Raw genomic sequence first — 25,262 nt, 5'->3', positions numbered from 1 at the left:
ATAAAGACAGCCAATTCCGCTGAAAAAATGAATCCACAACCCAAATCGAAAGTTTTAATCTTTATAATGAAAAAAACTGAAATTATAAGCAGAAGAATCAAACTGAAACAGCTGCCTGAAGTACTTTTCTACCAAAAACTGATTCTGAAGAAGAGAAAACATCAAAATGGTAGAATTTAGTAAGAGTATGCAAAGAAGACCAAGTTGCTGCTTTGCAAATCTGATCAACAGAAGCTTCATTCTTAAAAGCCCAAGAATTGGAAACTGACCTAGTAGAATGAACCGTAATCCTCTGAGGCGGGGATTTACCCGACTCAAAATAAGCATGATGAATCAAAAGCTTTAACCAATATGCCAAAGAAATGGCAGAAACCTTCTGACCTTTCCTAGAACCAGAAAAGATAACTAATAGACTAAAAGTTTTTCTGAAATCTTTAGTAGCTTCAACATAATATTTCAAAGCTCTTACCACATCCAACGAATGTAAAGATCTCTCCAGAGAATTCTTAGGATTAGGACACAATGAAGGGACAACAATTTCTCTACAAATGTTGTTGGAATTCACAACTTTAGGTAAAAATTTAAATGAAGTCCGCAAAACCGCCTTATCCTGATGAAAATAAAATCAGAAAAGGAGATTCAAAAGAAAGAGCAGATAATTCAGAAACTCTACTAGCAGAAGAGATGGCCAAAAGGAACAATACTTTCCAAGAAAGTAATTTAATGTCCAGAGAATGCATAGGCTCAAACGGAGGAGCCTGTAAAGCCCTCAAAACCAAATTAAGACTCCAAGGAGGAGAGATTGACTTAATGACAGGCTTGATACGAACAAAAGCCTGTACAAAACAATGAATATCAGGAAGATTAGCAATTTTTCTGTGGAACAGAAAGAGCAGAGATTTGTCCTTTCAAAGAACTTGAAGACAAAACTTTATTCTAAACCATCCTGAAGAAACTGTAAAATTCTAGGAATTCTAAAAGAATTCCAAGAGAATTTATTAGAAGAGCAGCATGAGATATAAGTCTTCCAAACTCGATAATAAATCTTTCTAGATACAGATTTACGAGCCTGCAACATAGTATTAATCACCGAGTCAGAGAAACCTCTATGACTAAGCACTAAGCGTTCAATTTCCATACCATCAAATTTAATGATTTGAGATCCTGATGGAAAAAATGAACCTTGAGATATAAGGTCTGGCCTTAATGGAAGTGGCCAAGGTTGGCAACTGGACATCCGAACAAGATCCACATACCAAAACCTGTGCGGCCATGCTGGAGCCACCAGCAGCACAAACGATTGCTCCATGATGATTTTGAAAATCACTCTTGGAAGAAGAACTAGAGGCGGAAAAATATAGGTAGTGTCACGAAAACCTCAGGCTTTAACTAAGAAGGGGTTAATTCTGTGTAGCTTGAACTCAAAACAGTTATTTGTTTTTCAAGAAGAATTGTGTGTTTTCTTTGAAGTGCCAGGAGCCTCCTAAATAGCCTCACCAAGTGTTATTGTGTATGCATTGAGTCATAAAGCCACTCAAGCCCTTAGTTTCAGAAAATACACAGGAAAGGGTTTATGGCTTAGGTTGTCAATAGAATGCATGATGCAAAACAGGGCCTCCATCACAAAAACTGACCAGGTCACTGAAAGGACATTGGTATATTATGTACTTATGTGTGTTAAAACTGTTATAACCTTAAATGAAGGTAATTATGACCACCTATGGCATATTTGATATCAAACCGATTCTCCCAATGAAACTAAGAGGTTCTCGATATGTAAATATAGAAATAGTTACCTAGCAGAAATTATAATGGATTGTATAATTTCAGGCAAGAAATTAGTATATTGAAGGGCATAAAGACAGGGGGGTTTCTTAGCCCGCCCAGGAGGGTGTGGTCAGGCAACCTAATCTCTGGAAAATGGTATAAGAATCTTATGTTTTTAACAATAAGGTGCTCATTCTACATGGGAGGCTGCTTGCTACAGCGTGAGTGACAACTTTTCTTCTTGCCCATCTCCCTGGGGGCAGACTCATAAGCTAGTGAAGTATTAGGTCTGTTATTTTTTCTCCTATTTTATTTTAAAACACTGTTTGCTAATGTGTCATGTTATTTGTACCAACTTTTATTAATAATGCATTGTGCATAATATTTTTGGCATAATAAATCATTCTTTTATTAAGTTTGGCCTTTGTCTAATAATTGAACCACGTTACTGAAAGAAACGAATATTAGAACTGTATAATTTAGGTTATTTTCTGCTAAATTATATTTAGAGGGTTAATGTGTAAAGTCTGGGTTTTTTCTTAGGATTTTCCCTTTAATAAATTTTAAGTGGTGGCAGTATTGGAGCTATAGGATAGCTATATTGGTTTAGTGTGGGTGGCATTAAAAGGGAGTTTAGGGCATTTCTCTTACGTCTAGTACAGACTAGGGAGTGTGGTTAACCCTTGCACCCACTAAACTGAATCACAAGCTTGCCTGGTGTGGCTAGATTGTGACCTATTGGTGACAGAAAAAGGGGGCTGATAACCCTTTCTGTACCAAATAATTGACTGGCGCAGGGTTGGATAACCTTGGTTCGTCACAGGTAGGTTGATAACTCCAAGGAAGTATCAATGCATCCACTGCTTCTGCCTGAGGATCCCCAGATCTGGATAGGTACCCAGGGAAGTTTCCTGTTTAGATGAGATGCCATCAGATGTATTTCTGGAAGCCCCCACATCTGAACAATTTGAAAAAAAAAAAAAACCTATCTGGGTGAAGAGACCACTCTCCCGGATGTAAAGCTCGACGACTGAGATAATCCGCTTCCCAATTGTCTATACCTGAGATATGACTGCAGAAATTAGACAGCAGCTGGATTCTGCCCAAGCGAGTATCCGAGATACTTCTTTCATAGCCTGAGGACTGTGAGTCCCACCCTGATGATTGACATACATCACAGTTGTGACATTTTCTGTATGAAAACTAATAAACGTCTCTCTCTTCAATAGAACCAAAATTGGCTGGCTCCTTAGCTTAGATGCCTTCTTTTCAAATAAAGATAGTAACAGAACGAAGAAAAAATGATAATGGGAGTAAATTAGAAAGTTGCTTAAAATTGCATGCTCTATCTGAATCATTAAAGAAAAAAAATTGGATTTAGTGTCCCTTTAAGAAATAGATGATTTAATAATACAATTCAGCTTCTAAAAATCGGATGCATCCATATTAAACATAAGTGCGCAATATAAAACATATAAAATAGTATTACTGATTTTGTCTCAGTCTTTAAGGAGAGACTTGTTACATTTATCAAGGAGGAACTTTTTAACATTTGTTACAGATAAGTTTATCCCACTATTTTTTGTGTTTTATATTGTGCACTTATATGTTTAATACGGATGCATCCGATTTTTTTAAGCTGAATTGTATTATTAAATCATCTTTATTTCTTAAGTAATTTGTTTTACTGTATATGTTTATTTTGGGGAACGAATAGCTTTTCTAGCGCCATCATCTCTTGGTAAAAACATAATTTATGCTTACCTGATAAATTCCTTTCTTCTGTTGTGTGATCAGTCCACGGGTCATCATTACTTCTGGGATATAACTCCTCCCCAACAGGAAATGCAAGAGGATTCACCCAGCAGAGCTGATATAGCTCCTCCCCTCTACGTCAGTCCCAGTCATTCGACCAAGAATCAACGAGAAAGGAGTAACCAAGGGTGAAGTGGTGACTGGAGTATAATTTAAAAGATATTTACCTGCCTTAAAAAACAGGGCGGGCCGTGGACTGATCACACAACAGAAGAAAGGAATTTATCAGGTAAGCATAAATTATGTTTTCTTCTGTTATGTGTGATCAGTCCACGGGTCATCATTACTTCTGGGATACCAATACCAAAGCAAAAGTACACGGATGACGGGAGGGATAGGCAGGCTCATTATACAGAAGGAACCACTGCCTGAAGAACCTTTCTCCCAAAAATAGCCTCCGAAGAAGCAAAAGTGTCAAATTTGTAAAATTTGGAAAAAGTATGAAGCGAAGACCAAGTTGCAGCCTTGCAAATCTGTTCAACAGAGGCCTCATTCTTAAAGGCCCAAGTGGAAGCCACAGCTCTAGTGGAGTGAGCTGTAATTCTTTCAGGAGGCTGCTGTCCAGCAGTCTCATAGGCTAAACGTATTATGCTACGAAGCCAAAACGAGAGAGAGGTAGTAGAAGCTTTTTGACCTCTCCTCTGTCCAGAATAAACGACAAACAGGGAAGAAGTTTGGCGAAAATCTTTAGTTGCCTGTAAGTAGAACTTGAGGGCACGAACTACATCCAGATTGTGTAGAAGACGTTCCTTCTTTGAAGAAGGATTTGGACACAAGGATGGAACGACAATCTCTTGATTGATATTCCTGTTAGTAACTACCTTAGGTAAGAACCCAGGTTTAGTACGCAGAACTACCTTATCTGAGTGAAAAATCAGATAAGGAGAATCACAATGTAATGCTGATAACTCAGAGACTCTTCGAGCCGAGGAAATAGCCATTAAAAACAGAACTTTCCAAGATAACAATTTTATATCAATGGAATGAAGGGGTTCAAATGGAACACCTTGTAAAACGTTAAGAACTAAGTTTAAACTCCATGGCGGAGCAACGGCTTTAAACACAGGATTGATCCTAGCTAAAGCCTGACAAAAGGCCTGGACGTCTGGATTTTCTGACAGACGCCTGTGTAACAAGATGGACAGAGCTGAAATCTGTCCCTTTAAAGAACTAGCCGATAAACCCTTTTCTAAACCTTCTTGTAGAAAAGACAATATCTTAGGAATCCTAACCTTACTCCAGGAGTAACGTTTGGATTCGCACCAGTATAGGTATTTGCGCCATATTTTATGGTAAATCTTTCTGGTAACAGGCTTCCTAGCCTGGATCAGGGTATCAATAACCGACTCAGAAAAACCACGCTTTGATAAAATCAAGCGTTCAATTTCCAAGCAGTCAGTTTCAGAGAAGTTAGATTTTGATGTTTGAATGGACCCTGTATCAGAAGGTCCTGTCTTAGAGGTAGAGACCAAGGTGGACAGGATGACATGTCCACTAGATCTGCATACCAAGTCCTGCGTGGCCATGCAGGCGCTATTAGAATCACTGATGCTCTCTCCTGTTTGATTTTCGCAATCAATCGAGGAAGCAGCGGGAAGGGTGGAAACACATAAGCCATCCCGAAGTTCCAAGGTGCTGTCAAAGCATCTATCAGAACCGCTCCCGGATCCCTGGATCTGGACCCGTAGTGAGGAAGTTTGGCGTTCTGGCGAGACGCCATGAGATCTATCTCTGGTTTGCCCCAACGTCGAAGTATTTGGGCAAAGATCTCCGGATGAAGTTCCCACTCTCCCGGATGAAAAGTCTGGCGACTCAAGAAATCCGCCTCCCAGTTCTCCACTCCCGGGATGTGGATTGCTGACAGATGGCAAGAGTGAGACTCTGCCCAGCGAATTATCTTTGATACTTCCATCATTGCTAGGGAGCTTCTTGTCCCTCCCTGATGGTTGATGTAAGCTACAGTCGTGATATTGTCCGACTGAAACCTGATGAACCCCTGAGTTGTTAATTGGGGCCAAGCCAGAAGGGCATTGAGAACTGCCCTCAATTCCAGAATGTTTATTGGAAGGAGACTCTCCTCCTGATTCCATAATCCCTGAGTCTTCAGAGAATTCCAGACAGCGCCCCAACCTAGCAGGCTGGCGTCTGTTGTTACGATTGTCCAGTCTGGCCTGCTGAATGGCATCCCCCTGGACAGGTGTGGCCGATAAAGCCACCATAGAAGAGAATTTCTGGTCTCTTGATTCAGATTCAGGGTAGGGGACAAATCTGAGTAATCCCCATTCCACTGACTTAGCATGCACAATTGCAGCGGTCTGAGGTGTAGGCGTGCAAAAGGTACTATGTCCATTGCCGCTACCATTAAGCCGATCACCTCCATGCATTGAGCTACTGACGGGTGTTGAATGGAATGAAGGACACGGCATGCATCTTGAAGCTTTGTTAACCTGTCTTCTGTCAGGTAAATCTTCATTTCTACAGAATCTATAAGAGTCCCCAAGAATGGAACTCTTGTGAGAGGAAAAAGAGAACTCTTCTTTTCGTTCACTTTCCATCCATGCGACCTTAGAAATGCCAGAACTAACTCTGTATGAGACTTGGCAGTTTGAAAGCTTGAAGCTTGTATTAGAATGTCGTCTAGGTACGGAGCTACCGAAATCCCTCGCGGTCTTAGTACCGCTAGAAGGGCACCCAGAACCTTTGTGAAGATTCTTGGGGCCGTAGCCAATCCGAATGGAAGAGCTACAAACTGGTAGTGCCTGTCTAGGAAGGCAAACCGTAGATACCGTTGATGATCTTTGTGAATCGGTATGTGAAGGTAAGCATCTTTTAAATCCACTGTGGTCATGTACTGACCCCTTTGGATCATAGGTAAGATTGTCCGAATAGTTTCCATTTTGAACGATGGAACTCTTAGGAATTTGTTTAGAATCTTTAAATCTAAGATTGGCCTGAAAGTTCCCTCTTTTTTGGGAACCACAAACAGGTTTGAGTAGAACCCTTGTCCTTGTTCCGACCGTGGAACTGGATGGATCACTCCCATTAATAACAGATCTTGTACACAGCGTAGAAACGCTTCTTTCTTTATCTGGTTTGTTGACAACCTTGACAGATGAAATCTCCCTTTTGGTGGAGATAATTTGAAGTCTAGAAGGTATCCCTGAGATATGATCTCCAGCGCCCAGGGATCCTGAACATCTCTTGCCCAGGCCTGGACGAAGAGAGAAAGTCTGCCCCCCACTAGATCCGGTCCCGGATCGGGGGCTCTCGATTCATGCTGTCTTTGGGGCAGCAGCAGGTTTCCTGGCCTGTTTGCCCTTATTCCAGGACTGGTTAGGTTTCCAGCCTTGCCTGTAACGAGCAACAGCTCCTTCCTGTTTTGGTGCAGTGGAGGTTGACGCTGCTCCTGTTTTGAAATTCCGAAAGGGACGAAAATTAGACTGTCTAGCCTTAGCTTTGGCTTTGTCTTGAGGTAGGGCGTGGCCCTTACCTCCTGTAATGTCAGCGATAATTTCTTTCAAACCGGGCCCAAATAAAGACTGCCCCTTGAAAGGTATATTAAGTAATTTGGACTTAGAAGTAACATCAGCTGACCAGGATTTTAGCCACAGTGCTCTACGTGCCTGTATGGCGAATCCAGAGTTCTTAGCCGTAAGTTTGGTTAAATGTACTACGGCCTCCGAAATGAATGAATTAGCTAGTTTAAGGACTCTAAGCCTGTCCATAATATCGTCAAGCGTAGATGAACTAAGGTTCTCTTCCAGAGACTCAATCCAAAATGCTGCCGCAGCCGTAATCGGCGCGATACATGCAAGGGGTTGCAATATAAAACCTTGTTGAACAAACATTTTCTTAAGGTAACCCTCTAATTTTTTATCCATTGGATCTGAAAAAGCACAGCTATCCTCCACCGGGATAGTGGTACGCTTAGCTAAAGTAGAAACTGCTCCCTCCACCTTAGGGACCGTTTGCCATAAGTCCCGAGTGGTGGCGTCTATTGGAAACATCTTTCTAAATATTGGAGGGGGTGAGAACGGCACACCGGGTCTATCCCACTCCTTAGTAACAATTTCAGTTAATCTCTTAGGTATAGGAAAAACGTCAGTACTCGCCGGTACCGCAAAGTATTTATCCAACCTACACAGTTTCTCTGGTATTGCAACGGTGTTACAATCATTGAGAGCCGCTAAGACCTCCCCTAGTAATACACGGAGGTTCTCCAATTTAAATTTAAAATTTGAAATATCTGAATCCAATCTGTTTGGATCAGAACCGTCACCCACAGAATGAAGCTCTCCGTCCTCATGCTCTGCAAGCTGTGACGCAGTATCAGACATGGCCCTAGTATTGTCAGCGCACTCTGTTCTCACCCCAGAGTGATCACGCTTGCCTCTTAGTTCTGGTAATTTAGACAAAACTTCAGTCATAACAGTAGCCATATCATGTAATGTTATCTGTAATGGCCGCCCAGATGTATTAGGCGCCATAATATCACGCACCTCCCGGGCGGGAGATGCAGGTACTGCCGCGTGAGGCGAGTTAGTCGGCATAACTCTCCCCACGCAGTTTGGTGAAATTTGTTCACATTGTACAGATTGACTTTTATTTAAAGTAGCATCAATACAGTTAGTACATAAATTTCTATTGGGCTCCACCTTGGCATTGGAACAAATGACACAGATATCTTCCTCTGAGTCAGACATGTTTAACACACTAGCAATAACTTGCAACCTGGTTATAATCTTTTTTAGCAAAAACGTACTGTGCCTCAAAGAGGTACTTAAACGATTAAATGACAGTTGAGATAATGAACTGAAAAACAGTTATAGCATCGACTTTAAAATAACCCAACTTTTAGCAAAGGTTTGTTCCCATTAGTAAATAACAATAACTAAATTTGACATAAAAAATTATAGAGTGACGTTTTTATTCACAGTCAATATAAAATTCTCACAGCTCTGCTGAGAGAATGTACCTCCCTTCAAAGAAGTTTGAAGACCCCTGAGATCTGTCAGTGAACCGGATCATGCAAGAAATATAATAGTAGCTGACTGGAAATTTTTGATGCGTAGCAAAAGAGCGCCAAAAACGGCCCCTCCCTCTCACACACAGCAGTGAGGAGAAACGAAACTGTCACAATTTAAAGCAGACAACTGCCAAGTGGAAAATAATGCCCAAACATATATTCACTCAGTACCTCAGCAATGTAAACGATTCTACATTCCAGCAAAAACGTTTAACATGATAATATTTATTAAAAGGATTAGTGACCTTTAACAGAGTAGTTCCGGTGAAATACCATTCCCAGAATACTGAAGTGTATACATACATGTCATTATAACGGTATAGCAGGATTTTCTCATCAATTCCATTCAGAAAATAAAAACTGCTACATACCTCAATGCAGATTCATCTGCCCGCTGTCCCCTGATCTGAAGCCTTTACCTCCCTCAGATGGCCGAGAACAGCAATATGATCTTAACTACTCCGGTTAAAATCATAGTAAAAAACTCTGGTAGATTCTTCTTCAAACTCTGCCAGAGAAGTAATAACACGCTCCGGTGCTATTGTAAAATAACAAACTTTTGATTGAAGTCATAAAAACTAAGTATAATCACCATAGTCCTCTCACACATCCTATCTAGTCGTTGGGTGCAAGAGAATGACTGGGACTGACGTAGAGGGGAGGAGCTATATCAGCTCTGCTGGGTGAATCCTCTTGCATTTCCTGTTGGGGAGGAGTTATATCCCAGAAGTAATGATGACCCGTGGACTGATCACACATAACAGAAGAAATTGTCTTTAACTTTATCTACTAGTTAGGAGATCTAGTAGATTTTTGAGGATTGAGCATTATTCACACAGAAAGAAATAGGTATTTGTGTGTATTGACAACACATGTGCATACTCACTTGTAACCTGGGTGCCTCAGACACAAAAACACATGCACACTCACCTTGTAACCAGCACCTTTCACACACGCAACGCACGTGCACACTCACCTTGTAACCAGCACCTTTCACACACAACGCACATGCACACTCACCTGAGCTGATACTGTCATTGGTTTCCTCATTCGGGGTTCCAAGCTGACGTGTCACACACAGATCTTCTGTTATCTCAACTTTCACTATATCAGTGTAACCTTCATCTGTACAAATAAAACAGATTCAGTTTTCATATAACATGATCTAGCTAACTTTACCATAAAACAATTAATGCTTAAATAACATAAGTCACAAGTTTGTAAATTATGTCTGAAAAGGTCATGCTTTTATACACTGTAATGAAGTATTTTATAAAGTCAAAAAAATGAATTGATACTAAAATATAACTTATTTTAATTAATAAAAAGAGACAGCTTGTATATGTGGTATATTGCTGTCCTCCCTTTGAATTAAAAACACTTCTCCTTTCAGTTGACATATATATTAGGTTTAAATCTGTAGTTGATTAAAGTAATATGAATTGTTAGGGGTACTATATTTAGCCCAATAACCTTACAATTATCATTCTAAATTGTAGCCTTATTCATGGCTTGTTTTAGAAATGGTTATATTTTGATTATAGGCTTAATAAAAGGAGTTTGGAATTCCTATGTGATACTTATATCTCTGGTGTTGGTATAAATTAAGAGGTGACTAAAGAATGGAAATATAACTCGTGTGGCTACATATATCAGTGATAGATTTTATTGAACTCGGCTTGAATTGTACTTCTAGTGTGATGTTTGTGCACACTTGGTTACTTAAATGTTGAAGTAACCTATAGTTAATTGCTTCTTATAAGTTGGTACTTTAAAAGTCAAGAGCTAATCAAAAGAGGGTTCATAAATTTTCTACAGCAAATAATAGTGTAGTATTGATCAAATTAAATGACAGCTTTAATTATACTAATATTTTAAGTACTGTTGTACTTGTATTCATTGCATTGCAAAAAAGCTTACGCTTCTTTTTAGTTGTGTTAGAACAGTAATAGGCTTATTAAATTCAAGCCTTTTATTTAAATCCTGTATGCTGGAATGTTTGTTCAGTTTTAGTAACTATTGAGTAGCTTGATATATTCCTCTTATTGATTACATATATTGCTGCATTTGCAACTTGAAAAGGAAACCAAATTGTTTCTTTTTTAAAGTCTTGTACTTAGTATAATATTGTATCCGTTAAATGACTGTCTTAAATTGTTCTGCTATGTATTTGCTGAAAAAGCTATGTAGTTGTAGGAGGTTAATCCTCTTAGCTCTGCTTTTATTGTTATTATTATAGCCAAACAGTTTATACTTATTACTAGATATGCTTTAAGCGTGTTACTTCAAAACTGGATTCCGGCTTGCGGTTTGCATATCCCTGTCTGATGAAATTTAGTTAAGTCACTTTTGATATCCCTGCCTATAGCGGTTTTACAAGGGAATTAATTCAATATTGCTTATGTTTTTATGCCGCTTTTTTTTGAGCCACACTAATTGTTTGTTAAGCTATATGCACCAACTGTGCCTGCAGCTAATACTAAGCCACCTTTATACCTATTGTACCTTTGACAAATTAGTTTTTAACTTTACTTTATCAACTTCTAATTAAAAAATTCAACTTAATAATTCAACTTTGGAGAGCAGATTAAAAAACAAACCCCTGACGCGGCTTTTCACATACGCTTCCTCAGAGGGGGTTACGCGAGGCGGCAAATATGCTTATTTTTATTGGTTCACAGTGCACGCCAGTTTTTTCAAATTGGATACCGGTAAGTATTTTCATTGGTTGGATTAGCCGTCAATCTCAAGACCGATTTTCATTATGTTTTGAATGAAAGGTTTATTTTCCTTAAAAAATAGATTTCTGGCGATGTTATAAACGTTATATCTCATGTTTATATTGAGTCTAGCCTGCAATTCATATAATAAATTGCTTGTCTTTACTTGCGGTTGTTGTCTTTTTCAATTGATGTTTGACACTTTGGCACTACAATTATTGCCTGAGATACATCATTATTGAGCAAAATAAATAAAGGGTCTGTTACTATTATTGAAAAAGGGAAACTTGATATAACTACTGTGAGGATGGAAAGTGATATTAAATAAAGCAAAAAAGAGAAAAGGATAGATAAAAGAATCTACAAAGATCAAAATATTGTGGGGTGTATTATCTGACGAAAAAACTTTGTTGGCTAGTGAGAATAATCTATTTAACTGTGAAAGAAGTGATTATACAAAACTTTTAAATTGTAAATAACGTGCATTTTTATAAAAATCGTTACTTGTGTTGTGTATTAATTATATATCAGTGTGAACTAATATGTGTTAATTTTTATATATTTTTTTGTATGTGCAAGGTTATTTCAGCCACTGTATTGTATGATGGGTTTTAGAGAGTGAGGGCTACTTTATGTGTAAGAAAGTGATTAAAATTCTGAATTTGCCTGTTTAGAGGGTATGAAACAGGACAATAATTATAGGTGAAAAGTTATGAGTCTAGTGATAAAACTTTTGAACATTAATGTGAGTAATAACTTAAGACTTTGAAAAACAAAATACCTAAAAAAATCTGGTACTATCTGTTCACATTGTGTCTATAGATTATGAGTGACACTGAATAAAAATTGTTTTTTATTTTTCTATTTCTGTGTTTCTATTTATGCAATTGCTGAATTGACATTTGAACTATAATTCCTCTGTGCCTTAATTTTTTACTAAACATGAAAATGGAGATTAAATTTGATTTATTTATTAATTATAGATAAGGAATGAAGTTTTATAAATATTTGAAGTGTATGTAACATAAATTGTGTTATTATTGCTTTTGAATAATCAAGACTATTTTGTCTGAGTTATTGTTGTAATTAATTATTAACTGATGACATTTTGTATGTTTTTACTGTAAAGATTAATACTTTTTATTAGTGTCATCTTTCTGTTAATGTATATTGATTAGACCATGTTGTAATTAATTATTTTTAGAGATATACGTTTAAATTATTGAAATCATTCAATCCATAGGGTTTTACGCTCTGTAGGAGATGTATCCATTTACACTCCATTTTCAGGAGACATTGTTCAATGTTGCCTCCTCTTATTCCGAGCTTTGCTTGTTGTAGCACTGCAAATCTTAATAGTTTAGCTACACTTGTTATAGTTCTTCCCTTTTCTAGAGCTTTCTTGGCTTTGCGAATGTTCCTACTATGCTCCATAATTCTTGTTCTCACTTGTCTTGTAGACATGCCTACATAGAACATTTTACATGGACATTGAAGGACATAGACTATTCCTATTGTAGTACAGGAATAGTGATCTTGAAGTTTATGATTTTTACCATATTTATCTTGGATTTCTTTAATTTTCCAAACTTTTGAGCATGTATTGCATGTGCCGCATTGGAACATTCCCTTGGATTGGCTTTCCTTTTTAGGTCTATGAACATAATGACTTTGAACTAAAGTATCCTTTAGTTTTGGGGTCTTTTATACCCAATTGATAACTTTTCGCCTATTTGACTGGCTAACAGAGGATCATTGAGTAGAATATGCCAATTGTCATCTATTATTTCGTCACTTGCTTCATTTGAGGATTGTAAGTTGTAATTAAACGTGGCTTATTATCAGCTTTTCTTTGATGTGGTTTTAACAGAGTGTTTCGGTTCATTTTAGTTACTTGTGTGTTCGCTCTTTTGATTGAGCGCTTACTATAACCTCTGTCTTCTAGTCTGCTGCTAAGTTTTTTTGCCTCCTGTTTGTATACTGTAATGTCAGAACAGTTTCTCCTTAAGCGTATGAATTCACCTTTTGGAATTGCTTTTAGGGTACTAGGGGCATGTGCACTTGTTTGGTGTAGAAGGGTATTCGTAGCTGTGGCTTTTCTGTATAATGTTGTACTAACTTCCCCAAGTTGGTTTATTTGTATCTTGAGGTCCAGAAAATTGACCTTATGGTAACTGTACTCATAAGTTAGTTTCAAATTGATGTTTTCATTTAAAATGGTCATGAATTTATTGAGCATTTCCATGGGTCCCTCCCAGATGAACAGGATGTCGTCTATGTAGCGGATCCATAATGGGATGTGTTCCATGTACATATCGTTCTTGTCCGAGAAAACAGTGTTGCTCTCCCACCATCCCAAAAATAGATTGGCATACGTGGGTGCACATGCCGTGCCCATGGCAGTGCCTTGGGTTTGTAGGTAGAAGTGGTCTTTAAATGTAAAGTAATTATGGTGTAACACAAAATGTAACAGTTTTATCAACTGATTGTGATCCTGATTATCGGTTACATTTGTTGCCAGGAAATATGATATTGCTTTTTCTCCCAGATTGTGTTTGATACTCGTGTAAAGAGATTCAACGTCTGCCGTAACTAGGATTGATTTTGGAGACAATGTTAAATTTTGAAGTTTTTGAAGTACCTCCATTGTGTCTTTTACATACGATGGAAGGGTATACAGGTATTCTCTCAGTCTCTGATCTATGTATTGGCTTGGTTTCTCTGTGAGACTTATTTCCAGAGATAATTGGGCGTCCTGGAGGTTTATGCATGTCTTTATGTATCTTGGGAATAAGATAAAATGTTGCCACAGTTGGATGTGGCTGTGTAAGAAAAAGTTTTTCCGTTTGAGTAATTAATTTGTCTTTGTATGCTCTGTCAATTATTTTATTGTATTTTTCCAAATACATCTGAGTGGGATTACTGAAGAGTTTTTTATAACATTGTTGATTTTCTAATTGTTTGTATGCTTCTTCCAGATACATATCTTTGTCCCAGAGGACAATATTTCCACCCTTGTCAGATGTTTTGATTATGGTGTCTTGCCATGTTTCAATTTCATGCAGAGCTATTTGTTCTTTTCTAGTCAGATTAGACTGAGATTTAAGTTCAGGTAGCTGTTCTATTTTTTGACATACTACTTCATTGAATATCTGTATTTGTGGGGACGAATTAGTCGGAGGAATATATTTAGATTTGATTTTCATTTTTTGTCTCCAATCTGTTTCTTGTTGAGTATCATTTGTGTTGGCTTGCAGTAATTCTTGTAAGTCTTGCAACGCTGTTTGATCTGCTACTGTCCAATCTTCTCCTAGTTCTTCTTCAATCTTTTAAGTAATAATTTCCTGGTATATAAATTTACATCTTTGATCACTTCAAATTTGTTGAGTGCATTTGTGGGACAAAAACTTAGGCCTTTTGATAGGCTTGAAATATGATCATTAGTTTGTGTTGTGTAAGGTTAATAACTTTTAGGTTCCCATTCGAATTTTAGAGAATGGGCTTGGTTGTCTTCTCCTCGTTTCCCTGGGGGGTGCTGTTTGTGTTTTCTTTTGTTTGGTTGCGACTCCTGTGTTGTCTGATTTGTGGGTGGGGTATATTGAGCGTGTGTGCCTTGCCCTAAAAAATATGCATTTGAAGTAGAGGGAATAGCTCTATTGTTAGTGTTTAGCAATTGTGATTGAGATCTAGTACTAGTTCTTGGTTGTATGTTTATCTCAGAATTAATACTATCGGTTGAGGTATCAGATTCTGATAACTCTATCTCACTTTCATTAAATTAAATGAGATTTTGTGGTTTGTTGATCTTCTATTAGAATTTGGATCAACGTTTGTGAACATGTTGTAAGAGCTTTTTCCCCATCTTTCAATATGTTCCTGTTTTTTTAATTCATATGCTGGGAACATTTTTATACGCAAGCCCCTGGGAATTATATTCTCTTGTTGATATTTCTGAAAGAAGTGTAGATTCCACCATCTTTTGGAGTGTTTATATAGTGTTTTGTGGGATTGGCATAGTAAATTGTTTATTTGATCCTCTGTCATATTCTGTGGCTGTTAATTTGAAACATTAAACATAGTATTAAAATCCTTTATTCTTTTTTGCTGTCTAGCTAACATATCTGTTTGTAGACTCATGTTTGCGAAACGTTATGTGTTTGTTCCAAAAAGGGGACCTAGTGTAGCCTAGGTAATATATATGCAATCAAAAGATTAGGAGCAAACCACAAACCAATTATAGTTATTTCTTTGTTTAGGAACTTATTTTCTCCTGAGGTACCTTGTCTTTTTATTGTAGAAATAAGTTTTACCATAAAACAGTTTGTGTATTTAACAGACAGACAATAACACCAGATACACACACTGTGATACTTTCCCTCTGTTAAACAGTTACATAGTTTTAGTATTATTGGCTGATAAAAGTCCATCAATTTCAACATTTTGTGCACTTCTGTTACTACTGTCCATAAAAAAAAAAAATAAACATCACTTCTTGACTCCAAATTGTCAGAACTGTTATATCCCTGTATACTCTGATAAAAAGCAGTCAGTTTAAAAAACAAAAAAAGTATTTCAACAGCATTTATACCGGACTTGGGGAATCTACAGCACTGGTACTCCCAACAGCCAATACCTGACATGGGGGTAATACAGCTCTAGTATTACAAAAGCCTCTTTATCTGACACTAGGCCACTAGCCTGCCCAGAGGACAGTCTATTTAAAAAAACAAACTACAAAACCCAAAGCTAAAATTACACGTAATAAAAAATGTAAAATTACAGAAAAAAAATAAACAAAGCTATCCAAAATAAAAAAATTAAACATAAACTAATACCCCTACAAAAAACAAAAATAAAAAACACCCCCTAATTTTATACTAAACTACTAATAGCCCTTAAAAGGGATTTTGTAGGGCATTACCCTAAGTTAAACTGCTCTTTTACCAAAACAAAATTACCCCTAACAGTAAAAACCCCCACCCACCAAAAAAAAACCCCAACTAAACTGCCCATTGCCCCTAAAGGGGCATTTGTATGGGCATTACCCTTAAAAGGGCATTCAGCTCTTTTACTGCTCTTAAAAGGGCAATCAGCTCTTTTACATACCAAAAACCCTAATCTAAAAAAAAAGCCTAAAAGACTAAGCCCCAAATAAGAACTCACCGTTCCTGAAGTCCGGCAGAGGTCTTTTTCCAGGTTGGCTCCATCATCTTCTATCTTCATCCGTAACGAAGGTTGCGTGGAGCGGAGCGGTCTTCCTCAATGCGTGGATCCTCCTCTTCATCCAATGTCTGTCGTAGACTGAAGATTGAATGCAAGGTACCACAATCAATTTGGGGTACCTTGCATTCCTATTGGCTGAAATTTTGAAACCAGCCAATAGGATTAGAGCTACTGAAATCCTATTGGCTGTTCAAATCAACCAATAAGATTTTAGTAGCTCTCATCCTATTGGCTGATTTCAAAGTTTCAGCCAATAGGAATGCAAGGTACCCCAATAAATATGGGGTACCTCATTCAATCTTCAGTGTGCGACAGACAAGCGCATGAAGAGGAGCCTCCACGCCGCTGAGGATTCGTGCATCGGGGAAACCAGCTCTGCACTGGAAGAAGATAGAAGATCATGGAGCCGCCTGGAAGACCTTCTCCGCCGGAACTTCAGGAAGGTAAGTACCTATTTGGGGATTAGCGTTAGGATTTTTTTAATTATTTTTAAGATTAGGGATTTAATGGGCTTTAAAAAAGGGATGATTGCCCTTTTAAATGGCAGTAAAAGAGCTGAATGCCCTTTTAAGGGCAATGCCCATACAAATGCCCTTTTAAGGGCAATGCCCATACAAATGCCCTTTTAGGGGCAATGGGTAGTTTAGGTTTTTTTAGTGTTCGTTTTTTCATTTTGGGGGGTTTGGTGTTTTTTTTGTTGTTGTAATTTTTAAATGTAAAAGAGCTGTTTAACTTAGGGCAATGCCCTACAAAAGGCCCTTTTCTAGGGCTATTGGTAGTTTAGTGTAGGGGGTGTTTTTATTGGGGGGGGGGGAATTTTTTATTTTCATAGGAATTAGGTTACATTTTTTTTATTTTTTCTGTAATTTGAGTTTTTTTATTTTTTGTAATTTTAGATTAAGTGTAAATTAGTATTGGTGTTAAATTATAGGGTGTTAGGTTAGGTGGCTTATTAATTAATTATTTGCATTGTGGGGGGTTGGCGGTTTAGGAGTTAATAGGTTAATCAGGTTTATTGCGATGAGGGGGTTTGTCGGTTTAGGGGTTAATAGGTTATGTTATTGCAATGTGGGGGGTTGGCGGTTTAGGGTTTATTTGCGATGTGGGTGGTTGTCAGTTAATGGGTTAATATTTTAATTATGTTATTTGCGGAATAGGAGTTACTTTTTTATTTTGCGAGGTTAGCGGTTTTGGTGTTTGTTAATACTTCGTGTGGGTGTTTTTTTTTTAATTATTTCTTGCGAGCGGTTACGTGTTTTTTTTGTTGTTTTTTTTTTTTTTAAACATTCCTTTGAGGATGCATGCACAACTGGCGACGGCCGCGTTACAAACGCGATTATAGTATAGATAGGGACAATACAGCATTAGTATCCCCACAGCTTGGCATGGGGACAATACAGCACTAGTATTCTTACAGCTCCTATACCTCTTATGGGGACAATACAGCACTGGCATTCTAACAGCCTCTTTACCTGACATGGGGCAATACAGCACTTTTGATTAGATATACACGCTTGATAACCCAAAACAGCATGTGATATGATATCATGAAGAATCACCTAATATTTAATTTAAAGGGACATGAAACCCAGTTTGGTTCTTTCGTGATTTAGAAAGAGCATGCCATTTTAAACAACTTTTCAATGTACTTCTATTATCTAATGTGCTTCATTCTCTTTGTTGAAAAAACATATCTAAATGGCATATATAACATCTAAAGGGACAGTAAAGTCAAAATTAAACATTCATATTTCACAAAGAGCATGCAATTTCAAACAACTTTCTAATTTACTTCTATTCTTTGTTCTTCTGATATTCTTTGTTGAAGACTAAACCTAGGTAGGAAAGAAGACAGGAGCACTGAGACTGGCACTATTTATATGCCCATGGTGCCCATCTGGGAGCAAATGAGGCTTCTCTGTGCATGTGCTAGACTGACAGATAAGTAGGCACATAGTGTGTATGTAAAAATAAGATGCTCGATATGCCCTGAGACTGGCATGTGTGTGTGTGCTCCTACGCAGATCTCTCAGAGATAAAATAAAAGCTAATTTAATATTGAGTATATTGCAAACTTTCCTTTCAGTATATCTGGAAGCTACATAACTACAGGATAGTTTGTTCTATAATATTCCTTAATCTCCTAAACCAGATCATGTAATATACTCTTATTTAATTCTCTCCTACACAACTCACTGAGACCCACGTTATATTATTATAATAATTTATTTGTATAGCGCCGCCAAATTCCGTAGTGCAGGGATTTTATGTGCAATTATAGGAATTGAAAAGAATTTGTAATAAAATACAAAACCAATCTAGTGCAGGAGGAAGAGTGCCCAGCCCCGGAGAGCTCACAGTGTACAGGTTTAGGGTTCAGAGACATAAGGTTGGGGTAGCTTGTCACAACGGTTGTAGTTGAAGCAGTGAGTCAGGCAGTTTGTGTATTAGTTTGGCTAGGATGAGAGATGGAGGAGAGATGGTAAGCCTCTCTGAATAGGTGGGGTTTCAAGGAGCTTCTCAAGCTATACAAGGTTGGAGACAGTCTTATGGAGCAGGGTCGAGAGTTCCAGAGGACAGGAACAGCACGTGAGAAGTTTTGGAGATAAGAGTTGAACGTAGAAATAACAGGAGTGGAGAAATGTAAGTCAGAGGTTGATCGAAGAGGACGGGATGGGGAATATTTCACGATGAGAGGAAATATAGTTAGGAGTTTAACTGTTGAGTGCTTTGTAAGTTAAGGTTAATACTTTAAATTATATACTGAATTGTACAGGGAGCCAGTGTTGATACTGGCAGAGCGGAGCAGCTGATGTAGATCGGCGACTTAGGTGGATGAGTCTAGCAGAAGCATTCATAATAGATTGGAGGGAGGAGAGGCGGTGTTTTGGAAGGACATTAAGTAGATTGCAATAATCAATGCATGACAACATTTGGGAATGAATATGTTCTCCCTTTATACAGTAAATATTTGTTAACTGTTCCCAGAATATTAAAGGGACATAATACCCATATGCTAAAACACTTGAAAGTGATGCAGCATTACTATAAAAGGCTGACAAGAAAATGACACGTGAACATTTCTATGTAAAAAGAGAATATTCCACCTCACAATACTAAGTGCTCTGTGATCCAGAGCAACTCTTTTTACAGTCATTTGATTAAAGCAAAAACAGCCAATCAGGTTTATTAGTGCTGAGTCCACATTTTGCTTTGTGATTTCATGGGATTTACACTTCCTTAAAAACGGACAGTCTAGTCCAAAATAAAACATTCATGATTCAGACAGGACATGTAATTTTAAACAACTTTACAATGTACTTTTATCACCAATTTTGCTTTGTTATCTAGATATTCTTAGTTGAAAGCTACACCTATGTAGGCTTATATGCTAATTTCTTAGACCTTGAAGGCCGCCTCTTATTCAAATGCATTTTGACAGTTTTTCACCACAAGAGGGCGTTAATTCATGTGTGCCATATAGATAACATTGTGCTCACGCATGTGGAGTTACCTAGGAGTCAGCAAGTCTGTCAAAAGAACTGAAATAAGGGAGCAGTTTGCAGAGAAGTGTATTAATATAACTTTGTTGGTTATGCAAAACTAGGCAATGAGTAAAAAAAGCGACTATCTTTTAAAACCATACAAATTTTGGTGTAGACTGTCCCTTTAAACTGAGGAGGGAAATAACATAGCAGTGCCTGTACATGTCAGATGCATGCTCCTTTGCAAGTCCTGGGACTAGCATCCTGATGGGCTGCTGAAAGGGATGTGAAACAATTGTGTTTCTTTCATGATTCATACAGAGAATACAATTTTAAACAAATTTCCAATGTACTTCTATTATCTAATTTTTTTTTTCCTTTCTCTTGGTATGCTTTGTTGAAAAGCATTCCTAGGTAGGCCCATGAGCTGGGAGCTAGCTAAGGTTGCCACCTCAGCCAAGTTTTCCTGGACAGTTATGAGTTACAGGGTGGAACATGAATTGTGACCCTGCAGCATATCTATCATATCTAACTCATAACTGTCCAGGAAAACATGGCTGAGGTGGCAACCCTAGAGATAGCTGTTAATTGGTGGCTGCACGTATAAGCCTTTAGCTCCCAGGAGATCATTGCTCTTTCTTCAAGAAAGGATAGCAAGAGAATGAAGCAAAATTGAAAATATAAGTAAATTGGAAAGCCGTTTACAAATGTATGCTTTTTCTGAATCATGAAAGAAAAACTTGGGGTTTCATGTCACTTATAACTTATAATGGGATGTGCCTACAGAGGAAATTCTGAGGTAAAATATCTTCCTTTTTTTACATAGATATTTAGGTTATATTTTCTAGTCAGCTTTTTACAGATATACTAAATCACTTAAAGGGACACTGTACCTAAAAATTTTCTTTCGCGATTCAGATTGGAGCATGAAATTTTAAGCAACTTTCTAATTTACTCCTATTATCAAATTTTCTTCATTCTCTTGGTATCTTTATTTAAAATGCAAGAATGTTAGTTTAGATGCCAGCCCATTTTTGGTGAACAACCTGGGTTGTCCTTGCTGATTGGTGGATAAATTCATCCACCAATAAAAAAGTGCTGTCCAGAGTACTGAAAGCAAAAAAAAGCTTAGATGCCTTCTTTTTCAAATAATGATAGCAAGAGAACGAAGAAAAATTGATAATAGGAGTAAATTAGAAAGTTGCTTAAAATTGCGTGCTCTATCTGAATTACAAAAGAAAAAATTTGGGTTCAGTGTCCCTTTAAGTATTTCAAATTTTGGATACCATGTCCCTTTAATAGTTTATAATTGCAATCTGTCTTGTGGTCCATCAGTTACATAATTATTAATAAAAACTAAAAATTATTTACAAAACAGAAAAATAGAAGACAAAAAGACACAATATCACGGTGACCATGTGAATAGAATTCTGTGCACCTAAATACATACAATTCTTTTGTTCTTAATGAGGTTAAGTACTTCTTTATAAGATTCACTCCGATATCCTCAAAAAGTAGCAGAAAACACCATAGTATTAACCATTTAACAGCAAACTTTCTTGCAGCTGAATGGCGAGTTACTCACATAGTATAAAGCATCAGCAGTTCTAGCTAACAGCGCACTGCAGTGAATTAACCGCGTCAGAGCAGGGACTCTTCTTTATACAACAGTTTATTTCACAGACACAATATTAAAAACATTAAAAAAACACTGCAAGCCGATAAGTCACTCAGGGTAAGTGTATGAAACCAAATATTTTTCATTCATGATTCAGATAGAACATAGAATATTAAATGGACATTAAACATTTTAAGATGGTAAAATAAGATGATAAATCGTATATATACAAAAAAACCTCTATAATGTACTTTCTTTGTTCATTTTGTCTCCTTTTCCTGTAATTCCATTCTGAAATTGAGGTAACCTAAGTTACAACATGGCAGCTCCCATTGTTTTAAAGACACTAAAACTTTTCACTTATTTTGCCAATATTTAAACAGCTAATTAAAGTGAATGTAAACTTAGATAATAAAGTGCCCGGTTTTTTAAATTCCGATTAAAAACAGGGGCACTTTAATACATCAAAATTTACATTTCACTAGTGTTGTGAAAATACTTACCTTTTAATCTTGACAGCCGCTCCAGCGATTTCCCCCGGTTGTCGCAAGCCTCTTCATACGTCAGAAATGATGGATCGGTCATCCTCCAATCACGGAGTTAAAATAAATAAAAATGTACCTGTAAAATAAAGCCTAACCTAAGTTACACTAACACTACACTATAATTAAATTAATTACCTAAACTAACTACAATTAAATTAAATAAACTAAATTATGAAAAAAACAAACACTAAATTACAGAAAATAAAAAAAGAAATTACAAATTTTTAAACTAATTACTCCTAATCTAATCCCCCTAATAAAATAAAAAAGCCCCCAAAATAAAAAAATTCCCCATCCTATACTTAAAAGGGCCTTTTGCGGGACATTGTACTAAAGTAATCAGCTCTTTTACCTGTAAAAAAAAAAAAAATACAATACCCCCCCCAAAATTACAACCCACACACCCATCCCTACTCTATAACCCACCCAATCCCCCCTTAAAAAACCTAACACTAACCCCTTGAAGATCACCCTACCTTGAGACGTCTTCACCAAGCCGGGCACAAGTGGTCCTCCAGAGGGGCAGAAGTCTTCATCCTATATGGGCAGAAGAGGACATCCAGAAGTCTTCATCCAGGCGGCATCTTCTATCTTCTTCCATCCGGAGCGGGTCCATCTTGAAGACATCTGACGCGGAGCATCCTCTTCCATCCGACGGCGACTGAAGAATGAAGGTTCCTTTAAGTGACGTCATCCAAGATGGCGTCCCTTCAATTCCGATTGGCTGATCGAATCCTATCAGCCAATCGGAATTAAGGTAGGAAAAATCCTATTGGATGATGCAATCAGCCAGTAGAATAGAATTGAAGATTGAGCTTGCATTCTATTGGCTGTTCCAATCAGCCAATAGAATGCAAGCTCAATTCTACTGGCTGATTGCATCAGCCAATAGGATTTTTCCTACCTTAATTCCGATTGGCTGATTTACCGTTTATGGGTGTTTATTATAATGTTTGCGATGTGGGGGGGCCTCGGTTTAGGGGTTAATAGGTAGTTTATGGGTGTTAGTGTACTTTTTAGCACTTTAGTTAAAGGGACAGTAAAGTCAAAACTAAACTTTCAGGATTCAGATAGGGCAAGCAATTTTAAACAACTTTCCAATTTACTTTTATCATCAAATTTGCTTTGTTCCCTTGGTGCCGTTTTTGAAAAGCTAAACCTAGCTAGGCTCAAACTGATTTCTAAACAGTTGAAAACCGCCTCCTAGCTCAGAGCATTTTGAAAGTTTTTCACAGTTAGACTGTGCTAGTTCACATGTGTCATATAGATAACATCATGCTCACTCCCGTGAAGTTATTTAGGAGTCTTCACTGATTGACTACACTGCATGTCTGTCAAAGGCACTTAGATAAGGAGGCTGTCTGCAGAGGCTTAGAAACAAAGTAATCACAGAGGTGAAAAGCATATTAATATAACTGTGTTGGTTATGCAAATACGGGAAATGGGTAATAAAGGTAATATCTATCTTTTTAAATAAGATTTTTTTTGGTGTAGACTGTCCCTTTAAGAGTTTTATGTTACGGCGTTAGCCCATAAAACTCTTAACTACTGACTTTTAAATGCGGTAGGAGTCTTGACAGGAGAGGGTCTACCGCTCACTTTCTCCAAAACTCGTAATACAGACGTTAGGAAAATCCCATAGAAAAGATAGGATACGCAATTGACGTAAGGGGATTTACGGTATGCTCGAGTCGCAGAAAAAAAAAGTGAGCGGTACACCTGTACCTGCCAGACTCTTAATACCAGCGGGCGTTAAAAAGCAGCGTTGGGACCGCTCACCGCTGTTTTTTAAGGCTAACGCAAGACTCTTAATCTAGGTGTAATTTTCTTTGTTCTGTTGGTATCCTTTGTTTAAGAACAAAAGAATCATGTGTGAACTCAAAATTAAGTATCATTTTTATTTATGGGCACAGAATTATATTCACAGAGTTTCATAATTATTAACAGGAATTAAATCATTTCAGATTGCAATTATATAAAAAAGCAGCTTCTGCCATAGATCTCTCACCTGAGACGTCTGATGGGGCCTCCTCTGGCTGAATATTCTGGACAAGTTCTGCAGCTCCTGTGTCTAGATTGTCATCACTGTCACCTGTTAGTTCGAGAATAGAATTAGTTTCATTTTTTTAATCATAAAACACTAACAGAACAGATGATCTTTTGCTGCATAAACCTAATATTTCCTATTACACTTATAGAGACAGCCAATATAGCATCAAAATCTATAAAGTATATAACGGGTTTCCTATTAGTCTGTTATGTAAATATGATTGTGCATACATACACACAATATATTATATTATATATATATATAATCGCCATAGAACAGGCTAACAATAGTATTGAGCCAGTTGTTCATTCCTGTGAGTGCACTTCTCTCTGTGCGTATTTAGTCTCCCTATGGGAAAAAGGGGAAACCAGATGTGGACTCCTTGCTCAGTATGCTTAGAGGCATATGGCTACACCTCACTGACGAGACCCACAGTTTATAATGTAAGTTAATGGGAAGTGAGGGGGATAGGTTCCAGGCTCCTCTCAAAATTGTCATAAGTAACACCCAATATATTATTTTTAAAGCCTTGAAATGAAGACTTTAAATGCTAAACAGCATTATAAACCTAATAAAATAATCACACAACACAGAATATCATTAAACTAAGTTAAATGAACAAAAACATTTGCTAAACAGCATTATAAACCTAATAAAATAATCACACAACACAGACTTCACTTGCATTTTTCTGCAAACAGTTCTTTCTATGCATTCCAATCTGGACTGATTTATAGACAGGAAGATCTTGTTCCTTTGAAATCTGCTTGATCAGCTCAGGTCTGGTTAAACTGATTAATTTCAGCTTGCTTGGCTTTGCTGCAACACAAGCGGACAGCTCCACCTACTGGCTATTTTAAGAAATGCACTGCTTCTCAATGCTTTTCAATAGCAGTCACATGACTAGAAAAAATGGTTGTTATTCTGAAACGGTGTAAATTGAACCGTTGTAAAACTAGGGCCACCTGTATATATTTTATATATATATTATATATATATTATATATATATATA

At 37.4% G+C, this 25,262-nt stretch overlaps 1 protein-coding gene across 2 annotated transcripts in view; it reads right to left on the bottom strand.

Annotated features, from left to right (window-relative positions):
* The window catches only part of LOC128657314 (uncharacterized), an 82,762-nt gene that overhangs the window by 37,876 nt on the left and 19,624 nt on the right, over nt 1-25,262 (bottom strand). For both annotated transcript variants that reach the window (XM_053711608.1, XM_053711609.1), the window contains exons 8-9: nt 24,208-24,291; nt 9,629-9,733 (exon numbers count right to left, since the gene is read on the bottom strand). In XM_053711608.1, coding sequence (XP_053567583.1) covers nt 9,629-9,733; nt 24,208-24,291 — 189 coding nt within the window. The remainder of the gene's footprint in view (nt 1-9,628; nt 9,734-24,207; nt 24,292-25,262) is intronic.

This window comes from Bombina bombina, chromosome 4 (assembly GCF_027579735.1).
Source record: "Bombina bombina isolate aBomBom1 chromosome 4, aBomBom1.pri, whole genome shotgun sequence".
NCBI classification, from domain to species: Eukaryota; Metazoa; Chordata; class Amphibia; order Anura; family Bombinatoridae; genus Bombina; species Bombina bombina.
The sequence above is the reverse complement of the archived record's forward strand: the minus strand, read 5'-3'. Positions and strand labels throughout refer to the sequence as shown.